Raw genomic sequence first — 13,875 nt, forward strand, 5'->3', positions numbered from 1 at the left:
TTTTTTTTTAGCCCAGAAATTTGGATGTGCTATAAAAATAGAAGGGAGAAATTACATTTACTTCTAGAGTATTTACATTGCTATGATGAAATGCCACATGCAGATGGCTTGTATAGTTTTGCTACACAGGCTGCTCAGTGATGGGTCTGTGTAATCAAAAGAAACAACTGTTTTCAGGATCTGAAACACGAAGCTGAGAGGATCAATAACATAAATATACTTGTTTGCACACCGGGTCGGCTTCTTCAACACATGGATGAAACGATATGTTTTCATGCTACCAATCTCCAGATGTTAGGTGAGTCTAATATATCTCTAATGAAAAAAATCTCAGGCTTAGGAGTGAGCGCTCATAAATTTTAATGATAGAAATATTTTATTGAATAAATATTGTGACTAAAAATCTGAGAAATAACTTGAAGCAATTTTTTGGCATATGGTTCTAAATCCAGAGAGTACAACTCAGACTTTTTTTTTAATATCTTTATTGGAGTATAATTGCTTTATAATGTTGTGTTAGTTTCTGCTGTATAACAAAGTGAATCAGCTACATGTATACATATATCCCCATATCCCCTGTCTCTTGAGCCTCCCTCCCACCCTCCCTATCCCACCCCTCTAGGTCGTCACAAAGCATCAAGCTGATCTCCCTGTGCTATGCAGCAGTTTCCCACTAGGCATCCATTTTACATTTGGTAGTGTATATATTTTTAATGCTACTCTCTCACTTTGTCCCAGTTTCCCCTTCCCCTGCCCTGTGTTCTCAAGTTCGTTCTCTACATTTCCACCTTTATTCTTGCCCTGGCACTAGGTTCATCAGTACTGTTTTTTAAGATTCCGTATGTGTGTGTTAGCATACGGTATTTGTTTTTCTTTTTCTGACTTACTTCACTCTGTATGACAGACTCTAAGTCCATCTACCTCATTACAAATAACTCAATTTCATTCCTTTTTATGGATGAGTAATATTCCATTGTATATATGTGCCACATCTTTATCCATTCATTTGTTGATGGGCATTTAGGTTGCTTCCATGTCCTGGCTATTGTCAGTAGTGCTGCAGTGAACATTGTGGTACGTGTAACTTTTTTTTTTTTAACATCTTTATTGGAGTATAATTGCTTTACAATGGTGTGTTAGTTTCTGCTTCATGTAACTTTTTGAATTACTGTTTTCACTGAGACCATTTTTAAATCAAAATAGAGATAAGCCCTTTTTTCTGTATGAAATTAGACACCTCAGTATCTGACACTGCTAAGAGTTATCTTTTAAGGTACATCTACTTATGATGTTACCTAATGTGTATTTTTTAAAATCAACTTCGGAATAATTCTAGATTTATAGAAAAGTTGCAGTGATAGTTCAGAACGTTCCTCTATATCCTTCCGTCCCTCATTTTCCCCCAGTGTAACATCTTATATAACTTTGGTACCTTTGCCAAAACTAAGTGATTAACATTGGCATATGTATTTAATATACAGACTTTTTTTCGATTTTACCAGTTTTTCCACGAATTTCCTTTTTCTGTTCTAGAATCCAGTGCAGAATACCATATTGCATTTAGCCTAACGTGTATCTTAAATATTGTTGTTCAACTTGCATCTCTCTTTTTAGTTCTTGATGAAGCAGATAGAATCTTGGATATGGGCTTTGCTGATACCATGAATGCTATTATTGAAAACCTTCCCAAGAAACGTCAGACTTTGCTTTTCTCAGCTACACAAACCAAATCTGTAAAGGACCTTGCACGCTTGAGTTTGAAAAACCCTGAGTATGTTTGGGTTCATGAAAAAGCAAAATACAGGTATGTACTATTTGAAACCATATTTGATTCAATCACAATCAGTGTTCTCTCTTTTTAGATTAAGAATTTGACATTTCAAATTAATACTACTTTTCTAGGAAAGAAAACATTATTTTATATTGTTGATTAAATATGCAAAGCATAGAAAGTATATTGGTAAAAATTATTTAAATTCTCTATGCACCTTTAAATGTGTGACTACTCTAATGCAATATTTTCCAAAATGTGTGACTACTCTAATGCAATATTTTCCAAAATGAACAAATTCCCCCATAAAATAGGGGTGAGGTGGGGAAATGCATACCTAGATAGATAAATAGCAAATGTTGAGTTAAGGTAAAGCAGTGTTCTTCAAGACTTCTCAGAACCTTTAATATTTTCTTGGACATTGTGATTCTTCAAAGCAGTGGGAGATGAATAAAGCTTTCTGCATTTACTGAAATTATTTTGGTACAGAATCATTCTTTTTAGCTGTATTATGTGGGACTAATGTGCTATGGAACACATTTTATCAACTGCATTAATATTTAGCAAAATACCTTTCTGTTTAAAACATTGCAGCAATGTTTTGTGTTGGTCTCACTAAAACTGGAAAGTAAGGTGTGTGTGTCTATGTGACAGTAAAAGGTGTGTGCGTGTGTGTGTGTGTGAGAGAGAGAGAGAGAGAGAGAGGTGTAAATGGGTTGGGGGAAATATGTTTTAAAGTGTATTTTGATATTATGACTGCTGGAAGTGTATATATGTTTAGTATGAATCATACGCACATACATGCAGACTGTGGACATACTTGACTTCCAGAAATGTTTTCCAGTGAATTTAAATTGAATCTGTATTGAAGATCTCAATATGGACTCACCTCTACCATCATCTCTATCTTAACTTTCATTTCTTGCTGTGAAATGTTAGTCTAAAAAGAAATATATTGGGAAAACAAATTGGGTTTCTTGGAAAGTCTTTAAATACAGGGGATATGGGCATTGAGGCCCACCTTGACCTTGTTCAACCAATAGATGTCTAGGATTAAAAAAGGCCTGAGAAGAGGCTAGATTCTATGATTCCAGGTGATCCTAGTGGATAAACTTTGGAGAATCTGAGTTCTGGTAGCTTTGGTTATCAAGAACTCCTTAGGAATGGGATAGCAAGAGATATTCGAGGTACAGTTTCCTCCTTGGCTTACCATTGAGTAGACACTAGTTTTTGTTTGTAAGTTTGTGTCGAGACAGCTCTTGAAATTCTTGGTACAATTAATTTGATAATCTAAAGACTGTCTAGGTCTTTTGATTTTATTCATTGTTCTCTTTGCTCTTTCCTTTCTGCCTGTTTTTATCTTTACCTGACACTAATTTTTCAATCATTAGGTGGTCTCTAAAGTGTAAATTAATTGTACATATTATCCCTGTTCCCAGTTTCTGTAGATAATAGTTGGTCATTATCTGTAGATCATGGAGTTAGAAAAAAATGAATGCAAAAACTGTTTATTTCATAAATGATTCTAGAAAGCAGTTCCATCATTTGTAAAAAAATGTGACTATCAGAAAACATATTGAAAGACAGGTATTTAGCAACATAATTTACAAAACTGGAGGTTATATGATAATGACTGCAGTACTCTGTAATTTCACATTCACCAGAAGCACTATAAAAAGCAGATGCTATTGTGAATTTTATTTAATATCATTATTGAATTTTCCCCTTTAGCAACTTAACGGTTTGGTTAATATATCCTGAGAGATTATGGTCAAGAATATTTTAAGGCATAAAAGAATATTTACTCTCAAATTACAAAGGACCAGAAAAATCAGGATTGAATCTTTCTGAGTTGTATATCAGAGTATACGTAGAAGAAGTACACCAGTGTGTTTCCTTTATATTTCTATATGTTGCTCTTTTTTTTCCTCTTTATACAAACAGATACACCCACAGGGTTGCCTGTGTGTGCATGAATGTATATATACCTTCACTCTGATAAATGATACCAAATTTTATGTACTATTCTTCTTTGCTTCTTTCACTTAACAGTATGCCCTAGAGATCATACCATAGCACTATATATATTCCTCATTCCTTTTTTTGCAGTTGCATGATACATTATTGTGTACAATAGTTCATTACACAAGTTTTCTACTACATATGGGTTGATTTCCATCTTTTTTTTTTTTTCTTTGTAAATAATACTGTATCTTTTTGTGTTTTTACCAGATTATTTTTTGGAACAGAATCCTTAAAGTAGTTTTATTAGTTCAAAGAGTAAATGCATGTATGTTTCTCTCCAACATTTTTATTATGAGAAATTTCAAACATGCAGCATAATTGAAAGAATTTTGCAGTGAAAACCCTATACGCATCCCTCTGTACATCAACCCATCTTATTTTTGATGCATTTCAAAGTAATTTTCAGATATCTGTACACTTCCCCTAAATATTTCAGTACACATATCACTAACTAGAGTTCAGTATTTGTATAGAGATTTTCTTTTTTGATTTAAGATTTACATACAGTGCGAACAAACGAACAAATTAAGAGTACATTTACTGAGTTTTGATAAATGTGTATGTCTCTGTAACCTAAGGCCCTGCTAAGAAGTAGAACAGTACCATCTGCCCAGCAAGTTCCATCATGCCCTTAAGTTGATCCTTGACCCTACTCTTGCAGAGGTGACCCCTGTTTGCATGTATATTTTTGATACATAATCTATAAGGGATTTTGTATGTATTTTGGTCATGTGTTGTATTCATTTCCTAAGGGACAGTAGAGAGGTTGTTTTTGGGGGTATGTATGTATGTGTGTGTCTGAAAAATTTGCTTGAGAGGCATGCCACTGTTAACATTTGTTTTTTGGTCTGGGTTTCAAAATTACCAACACGGCTTATTTTTAACATTTTCCCTCTTATTTCCATAAGCACCCCTGCCACTTTGGAACAGAACTACATAGTCTGTGAGCTGCAGCAAAAAATAAGTGTGCTGTATTCCTTTTTGAGAAGCCACCTGAAGAAGAAAAGTATTGTATTTTTCTCCAGTTGTAAAGAGGTACCTAGTGTTTATTTTTCTTAAGTTATTCGTGTTGAATTGTCCCTTTTAAAATATCAAATTTCTGTTTGAAAATGCTATTTATCTATTTTAATAAATACAGTGCTAAATGTGGAGGGATTTGTAGATAATGAAAATCTTGGCATCTTCATTTTTAAAGGAACCCATGGATGAGACTGTAAGCTCAATAAGGAAGGGCAGAAACTGTCCGTTTTTACTTCAGTATTGTTAGCACCTAGCACAATACTTAGAACATAGTAGTCCTCAATAAATATTGGTAGAACCAACAATTGAATGGCTAGACTAACTAGAGGTCTTTATAACCTCATGTCTACCTTACCCTCCGTGAATACCGAACTGAATATGCCATTTATTTCCATGCCTCCGTATCTTTGTTCATGCTGATCTCCCTGCATCCCTCCATCCTAATTCTGGAGGAATATTTAATATCCTTTAAGATTAAGCTCAAATGTTGTATCTGAAAGTCCTTTTCTGACACTCCCCAACCCCCTTGTGACAATGAACTGCACCTTCCTCTATCATTCTGTAGTGTTTTGTTTATATCTTTATTTAGTTTATCAGCATTTCTTAAACACTAGTCATATGCTTATAAGTAACGGATTTAGTGATGTATAAGAAAACGTGGTCTTTTCCCTTAAAGAGAAGAAACTGTGGTTGATTTTGTGTGTCACTTTTCTTCTACTGTATTTCAGATTTCCTGATGACATATAGTTGTTGGTATATAGTAGGTTGATTCTAGATTTATAGCTTTTGCAATAGCTTAGCATGACAAATATGCAGTGAGTTTTCCTCCAGCTTATGGGGAAGATAAGTAGTGGTCTGTTTTTGGGGGAAAGCACAGAACCTCATTATTTATCCATGTAAAGAATGACTTCAGATTTTTTAGGACTTCTTTTAGATTTTTAGAATTTTATATCTTCTAAAGAAAGGATGTTTTTCGTATCTGTGTACAAGGAAATAATTTTAAGAGTTAATGTTTATAAAGTTTTTACTCTGTAATACTCTGCTTTTCCTCTTCACAGTGGGCAGAGTATACTCTGCCCTTTCTCGAGCTATACTCTTTCTATACCTCTTTAATTCCATGGCTTTAAATGCCATCTGTGTTCTAACAACTGCCAAATCTACATCCTAAGCCCTGACTTCTTTTCTGAGCCCCAAACTTGTTTATCCACTTGACTACTAGATATTTCCAGTTGGGTGTCTAAAGGGCATCTTAAATTTAACATAGGAAAAGCAGTTTTAAGATTTCCTATCCCTAAGTTCTGCTCCCTCTAACTCTTCCCCATCTCATTAAATGACGGAATCCTTAATTCTTGCTTGTCTTCAACTCATATTCAATCTGTTGACAGTTCTCATTAATTTTACCACTTCTCACCACCCATCATGTTACAGTGCAGTTTAAACCGTGCTTAACTTTCTCTTAGCCTCTTGGTTGATCTTCCATTTTAATAGTTCTTCAATTTCCATATATGCTTTTCTGAGATTGGGTTGCCTGAGAGTACATCTGTGGTCTGGTCTGTGGGCTCTCCTTTCTCATCTCCGCTTTCATGTTAGCCCTTTTAAAAACTTTACAAAGGAAAGGCAGGAGTGCCTCTATCCCTAGTCTTACTGGTGCATTGTCTCAGGATCAGAGAACCTTCCTAGCACTAGAATATTGTTTGAGAAAGTGAATAACTTTAATTTTGGAGTAACAAGTCATTTTGCAATTTAGGTGGTTTCCCATTCTTTACTTTCAACAAAATGTGAAGGAAGACTTAATGGAGTTATTAGCTGATAAAATTATTTGTAATTTATCATCATGTTTCTGACATATTTTATAGGAGTTCAAAAAGTTAAGGTCCCTTCCAGTCCATTTTCTATATTTTCATGAAGAGATTTTCTTAACACCTGTGTTAGAGAAATAGGAATAAAATGATGCTGTACTCTGCCTCAGTATAGCAACCAGTGGTATTCATTTATAAGTACGTAAACTAAAGAAAAATAAAACGAAAGCAACAGCTCTATCTTGTCTCATGTATTAAGAGAGATATTTATAATAGAATTTTATTTTTTATGTTTAACAGTTTTTTAAATCAAATTTTAACATTTTTTTGTTTCGGCCAGTTCTGTACTAATAATTATAATAGTACCTGAGTCTGAGAACTTTTAATGCAGCTTTACGGCTACAGGAAATTAAAGTTAAAACTTACATATACATAGTTTTGTTGTAGAAAATCACAAATTGTGATAAAGTGATCAATAAGAGACTTTCGAGCATAAAACAAGATAAAATTCTGTGAGGTCAGGAAATAGAAATATGAATTCAAGGAAGAAAAAAAATGATGTAAAATTTTTCTGTTAAGGAAGAGGTTCCTCACATTTTGTTAGTAATCTTCCTTTTTTAAAGACTTTGTTTTAGAGCAGTCTTAGGTTCGCAGCAAAATTGAGGGGTCCTGCCCCACACATGCGTAGCCTTCCCCATTATTTTTAAATAACTGGTGGTGGATATCATGTTGCTGTGCTATTTAGAATCAATTGGGTGCATTTATAAGAGGTAAGTCTTTATTTTAAAATATATTTAAATATACCAGAAATTATATTCTTTGCAACCACTTAAATTTGGAAAAATGTCAGATACTAACTTAAAAGTGTAAGGAGGGCATATTTTTTTCAAAATTCTTTTAGGAAATAATGTGAGCAAAAATGTTCAAAGACCACAGCTTTGTTTGAAGACCACAGCTCTAGACTACATTTCCCTTTCTGTGCTCTGTACTTTGATTGATGAACCTGTGCTCTGTAATGCATTTTTTTTTTCATCTTGCAAGCTTACTTCCTGCTGCTACCCAGAAGTACTACCAAAATCATTTTTCTGTAAATGCCTAGGTTCAGTATCTGTACCGAGTATTCTGCCGGCTACGTCCTGGCATTTCTATCCTTGCCCTGCATGGTCGACAGCAGCAGATGAGAAGAATGGAAGTCTATGATGAATTTGTTGGCAAGAGAGCTGCAGTACTCTTTGCTACTGATCTTGCAGCCAGGGGGCTGGGTAAGAAAACTTCTTTTGAGAAAATGTTCTGTGATCATGGGCTTATAAATGGGTGTATTCCAGTAATTCAAATAGTTTGACTCAAATAATTGGGCTTTCTTATTTTATAAAAGAAAATTAAGTAAATTGATAACTGGGATGACTAACACTAAGGATATGTCAGTGAAACTTTTTGTAATGTCTTCATCTTTTGTGCTCTTATTGTTTCATGATAATAATTACATCATAGAATCCGAGGAGTCTACAGGATCAAAGGAGAATTAAAAATTTAAAGATGTGAAAAAAAATTGTTTCTTTGAAAATTGGAAACTTTGACAAATACTATAATTTACTTAACAAGAAAAATCAATGAAGTACATCTTTTCTCCAACCATTCTAATTTTTATTTTAAAATCATTACATTTAATGTGTTTAAACTTTCAAAAAGCCATTATAATATCATACAACTGATGGCTTTGTGGGGATGGGATGGGGTATGGAAGTAATTACAGAGGATAACTAGTTTAGAGGCAAGAACAAAAGATAAGGATAAATAAGTGGTAATTTGAATTCTTCAAACACCTAATTTTATTACATTAATTATTATGGTAAATTTTAAACATACACAGAGATTGAGTCTAAAGTACCCTCATATACATATTACCCAGTTTGAGCAGTTATCTTTCTCATGACCACCCACTTAGCTCCCCCGTCTTCCATCCCTCTGGGAGTATTTTAAAGCATATCTCAGTCATCATAAAGTTCATTCCCATGTTACTGGCAGCAGTAGTTAAGTATGCATATTTTTAAAGCTCTCTAGGTTATTTTCTCAGCTCCACAGTAACTCATTCCAACTACCCTCCCCCACCCCCTGCTCCTCATCACTGTTTTGAATGTACTGTTTTGAAACATTTTAGTTATGTTTTTATCTACTTATATTACACTCTGATACCACCCTTCCCCTCCCGATTTTTGAACCTAAAATAGTTTAGGTCAAAATAAGCAATTAATTATATTGCATATATAACATGTATTCTGTATATTGATATATCACAATGAACAGATATTACTGTTTTGTCATATTTTCCTTGCAGTTTGTTAAAGAAACCAAATATTTAGTAGATGTAGTTGAAATCCTTTTTGTACCCTTTCCCAGTCTCACTATTTTCCCTCTCCTCCTTTCCATAGACATGTTTACTGTCATATAGTTGGTAGGTAACCTTTTAATTGAAGGCTCTTCACTTCTTGTCTGTGATAGAATTCAGGGTGTCTGTGAACTTAGATGGGGAAAAAATTACACATATTCACTAACCTTTAACTGAGATTTAGCATTTCCTTCAATTATAAATGTAAGCAGTGAACTGTTGTGGTAGTACTTGTAACTTTGTCATCAATTGAAAATCATAGATATTTTCATTTTACATTACAGTTTCTGTAGATATCTTGGAATATTATTTACACTTAGTACTATTTTGATATTATGGTAGTTATTAGATATACAGCTAGGTTGTGTTATTTAATATGTTAGTAAATAAGCATATACATTGCTATATAAAAAAGTCAATAAAAATGTTTATTTCATTATAATTGCTTTCTCTTATAATCCTATATGTTTTACTTTATGCATTTAAAAAATATTCTGAAAAGGGGTTCATAGGTTTTAACTGTGGCACAAAAAATGTCAAGAATCTCTCTTCTAGTTTATTTTAAAAAGATTATATGAATGTATTCATGAGCAATATATAGTATTATCTTATGTGTTTATGAAGTGTATAAAATAATATTATACATACCAGTCTATGACTTGCTTTCCAAGGCTTTCCATGTCAGTGTATAAAGTTCCAGTGTATTTAGGTAGTGTATCTCATAGTATGTCCAGGAATTTCTTTAGAGTACACCAGTATCTTTTTTAAACTTTAGTCTTAATTTTTCTCAGTTTTATTTCTTAATGAATAATATGCGATATGGGTAAAAATGAGTTATGAGACATAGCAAGCCGTACTCTACCCCTCCTCACTCTCCAGAAGCCATTATTTCTCTTGGTATTTAGCTTCATATTTCTAAGTACATTTCTTATATCAAGTTAATGATTGAGTTAAAATTAGTTTTGTGTTTCCTGTTCTAACTTTCCTCAGATGTTCCAGCAGATGTCACATTCCTAGTTTCCTAATAGTTCAAACACAGTCTGTTTCTTTTTCCCTTGGGATCTCCTTGTTGCAGCCTTTTAAAAGTCTTCAGCTCTTATCTGGACTGGTTGCTCCATAAGCCTGATGCATGTTTGTCATCGTGAGACTTTTCATTTGGGTCTTCATTGCTGTACATGGTCTTTCTGTAGTTGTGGCAAATGGGGGCTATTTTTCGTTGCAGTGCACGAACTTCTCACTGTGGTGGCATCTGCAGAGCACAGGCTCTAGGCGCACAGGCTTCAGTAGTTGTGGCTCGCGGGCTTAGTTGCTCCGCAGCATGTGGGATCTTCTCAGACCAGGGATTGAACCCTTGTCCCCTGCATTGGCAGGCGGATTCTTAACCACTGCGCCACCAGGGAAGTCCCCTTCCTCTTTCTTGATTTATTATTATTATTGTTTTTTAAACTAAAGCTCATTCTTTAATAGCTTCCGAAGTAAGAGTGCATGGGAGGTACATTTTTTGAATTGTTGCATATCTGATAATGTCCTATTCTTGAATGATAGTTGTATTGAGAATAGAAATCTAGGTTGAAATAATTTTCTCTTAGAATTTTGCAGATAGTGCTCCATTGTCTTATGGTAGTCAGTATTATGTTGAAAAGACCTTTGCCTTTCTGATTCTGTTTTTTGTAGCCCCCTTTTCTTTTTCTGGCTGTTCTTAGTGTTTTCTGTTTATCTATGGAGTCCTGAAATTTTATGATAATGTGCCTTAGTGTGAGGTCCCATTTGTTGTATAGGCGCATTCAGTATATTTTTTCAATCTAGACCAGCAGTGTTCAATAGAATTTTCTTTGATCACTGAAATGTTCTGTGTCTGCACTGTCTAATACTATAGCTGCTAGCTACACGTGACAGTTGACCACTTAAAATGTGTCCAGTGCAATGAGGAAAGATTGAGTTATTAATTCTATTAAATTTTAAACTTGAATACCTTCTGTATTGAGCAGCACACAATAGGGACTCATGTCTTTCAGTTGCAGGAAATATACTTCTGAATTGCTTCTTTGGTGATTTGATTAAATAAATATTCAATATTTGTTTTGAGTATGTAATTACTGCTTACTAATGGGAAATTTGTGTACTTAGCTTGTTTCCTTTCTCATACCTTTTTTATAACATTTTCCCATTCCCCCCTTATTTTCTCTTTCTGGAAGAGTATTTGACCTCTTTGATCAATCCTCTAGTTTTCCTGTTTCTTCTGTTACCATTTCATTGTCTTTTTCTTGTTATTTCTGGGGGATTTCTTGATTTTATATTTCAACTTTTCTGATTAAAATTTTAATGAAGTACCAAGAGTTCCTTTTTTATAGCCTCTTACTCTTATTTGATGGATGCAGTGTTTTAGCTCTCTGACGATACTAGGTTAAAGTTCTCTTCACATTGTTTCTGTTTCTGTTGAGTTTCATTTTTACTCTTTTATCTGTCTTTTCATTTTTGAGACTTTTCTCGATTGTCTGCAATTGACAGTCTTTTATTATATGTAACAGTGAGGCATCAAGAAGCTTATTTGAAGTGATTTGTATGTGGATGAGGCTTGTTGACTAACGGCCTTCATTGCGAGGGGATTTAGACGGAGTTGGTCATCTTGTGGAGGACCAGGATGTCAAAGTGTATTCTTTTTGAACATTCAGTCTCTCCAGATAAGAATACTTCAACCTCTTGAGCAGAAGGATTAAGCTTGCTGCTGGCTCTCTAGAAGCCTAGCAAGGAAGTAGACATAGAGGGCTCCCAGTCAGCATTCAGACTTACACTCAGTACCCCTGTTTTCACTCTGGCTCTGGTGCCTCTTTTTTCCACTCTCTCTGGTGTCTTGGCTTGAAGCCTTTCTCGAGAATAAGACTTTCGCTTTTCTTCAGGAGACCCAGTGTATAGGATCCTGGAGGGAACCTGAGGATCTGAGTGCTACTTTCAACCTATCTTCCTTTTTACAACCCTGAAATATATCCTTGCCTTCTGAGGTACCTGGTTACTTCAAGTCCCAAGGGAGAGAATTGTTCTAAATATCTTTTTTCTGTTTTTCTTGGGTTATGCCCATTTAAATAGATTCAACCCTTTTGAATAGCTTGTATAACTTGGTTGTAGTTTTTATGCTCATAGGTATCCATAGGTATCATTATCTTCCCAAATATTTTTCTTTCTCTTTTTCTTTTTCCTTCCTTCCCTCCCTCCCTTAGCTTTTTTCTCTGTGATAGACATTGATCTGAAATCCTTATGGCAAAATCTGTAAATGACTAAAGGTAATTCTCTTAAGTTGTTGAGACCAGGATCTCTGAGAATGAATGGAAACTTTTGCAGCCAGAAATAAATATGAAGTAATTATTGCTAGGAAATGGGGAGAGGGATTTAAAAAGACATCATTAATTTGAATGGAGATGGAAATAGCAGGAAAAGTAAATTTTCATTAAAATTTATCAACCAGTTTCATAGTTCACTGGGAGCTCATGAGAAGTGGTTCTTTTAGGTTATTAACTATCAGGGTATTTCGTTATTTGTGTGACACAAAGCAGTCTGTCTCCTCTGTCAGATACAAAATAATCTTCACATTCAAACACTGTCATTAATTTTAGTTCAGTTTGTCAAAGAAGAGAAGTGTTTATTATCTCTCGGTTCATGCAGTTAATTTTAATAGTGTCCACAGATGATATCTATCAGTTTGATGTGATGGAAAGCCCTGGCAAGCAATATTATAAAATAAAAATAGTGCAGCAGGAAGATCTTGGAACTGTGTTTTCAACTTGATATTCCTTCTGTACAGATTTCCCAGCTGTGAATTGGGTTCTTCAGTTTGATTGTCCAGAGGATGCCAACACATATATTCACAGAGCAGGTAGAACTGCCAGGTAGGTGTGCCAGCCTATATCTTTGCTTTTGGTTTTATCTAAGCAAAAAAGCGTGCTTTCTGAACTGTGTACAAACAAAGAATGGAGGAATTCAGGTAAGTGACTGCTGGTTTGACATTTTTGTGACATTGGTTGCTAGCAAGTGGACAGCTCTTGCTAAGTCATTGTGGCCGAGACTTGATGAGGGCTGAGAAAAATCCATGAAAATCTTCTTTTAGTGTTTTTGTTCTAACTTTCTTCCCTTACTAAGCTTTTCATTAGAACTGCTCACTGAACATCATCTCTTTGATGAGGTATAAGACTGTTTATTCAATCTCTGTTTTCAGATGACAAAACTTGAGTGTTCTGAGCAGTTAAACATTTTGTGTGAAAATCCATAGAGCCAGGATTTGAACCAAGGCAGTCTGACTCCTGTAGTCTAGATCTGTGCTCTTACCTTCTCTGGTATAGGTTCTAATAAGAGACAAGGTGGTTTTGAGTCATAGATTTCTCTTTTCCTTTTTTCTAGTGTGGGAATTAGAGGCATTGCTGGAGGCTACTCCCAAATACTCCCTTTTCACCTCCCCCTACCCCCAGTAAAAGTATCCTGTGTTTGCTCAGGAATGTGGGGGAGCTATTTGGAAAAGAATATTGCAAAGTCAGTCATTTGGGAGGAAAGGGCATAGAAAGGTATATGAATGAATGAAAAGGGTAACGTGCTATATCATTGCCATTGAGGTTGCAGTGAAGTTGGGAGATGTGTGCTGCAGGTAGAATTATAAATGTTAGCATCTTTATGGGTAATATTTGGTAGTACTTATCAAAAGCCTTAGAGTTCTTCCTTTTGCTTCAGTAATTCCACGTCCAGAAATTGATCTTAATAAAGTTTCTATAAAGGTGTTCATCTTACTGACATTTGTAATGGTAAGAATTGGAAATAACCAATTAAGTGTTAGACCCAAAATCACTAAGTATATGGCAGAAACAGAACTAGAATTCAGATCTTTTGACCCC

The 13,875-nt window shown here is 34.7% G+C and overlaps 1 protein-coding gene across 3 annotated transcripts in view; it reads left to right on the top strand.

Moving 5' to 3' along the window:
* Positions 1 to 13,875, top strand: part of DDX10 (DEAD-box helicase 10) — a 288,455-nt gene that overhangs the window by 12,627 nt on the left and 261,953 nt on the right. For all 3 annotated transcript variants that reach the window (XM_060160341.1, XM_060160342.1, XM_060160343.1), the window contains exons 5-9: positions 178 to 298; positions 1,615 to 1,804; positions 4,705 to 4,831; positions 7,715 to 7,877; positions 12,798 to 12,882. In XM_060160341.1, coding sequence (XP_060016324.1) covers positions 178 to 298; positions 1,615 to 1,804; positions 4,705 to 4,831; positions 7,715 to 7,877; positions 12,798 to 12,882 — 686 coding nt within the window. The remainder of the gene's footprint in view (positions 1 to 177; positions 299 to 1,614; positions 1,805 to 4,704; positions 4,832 to 7,714; positions 7,878 to 12,797; positions 12,883 to 13,875) is intronic.

This window comes from Lagenorhynchus albirostris, chromosome 9, assembly GCF_949774975.1.
Source record: "Lagenorhynchus albirostris chromosome 9, mLagAlb1.1, whole genome shotgun sequence".
Lineage (NCBI taxonomy): Eukaryota > Metazoa > Chordata > Mammalia > Artiodactyla > Delphinidae > Lagenorhynchus > Lagenorhynchus albirostris.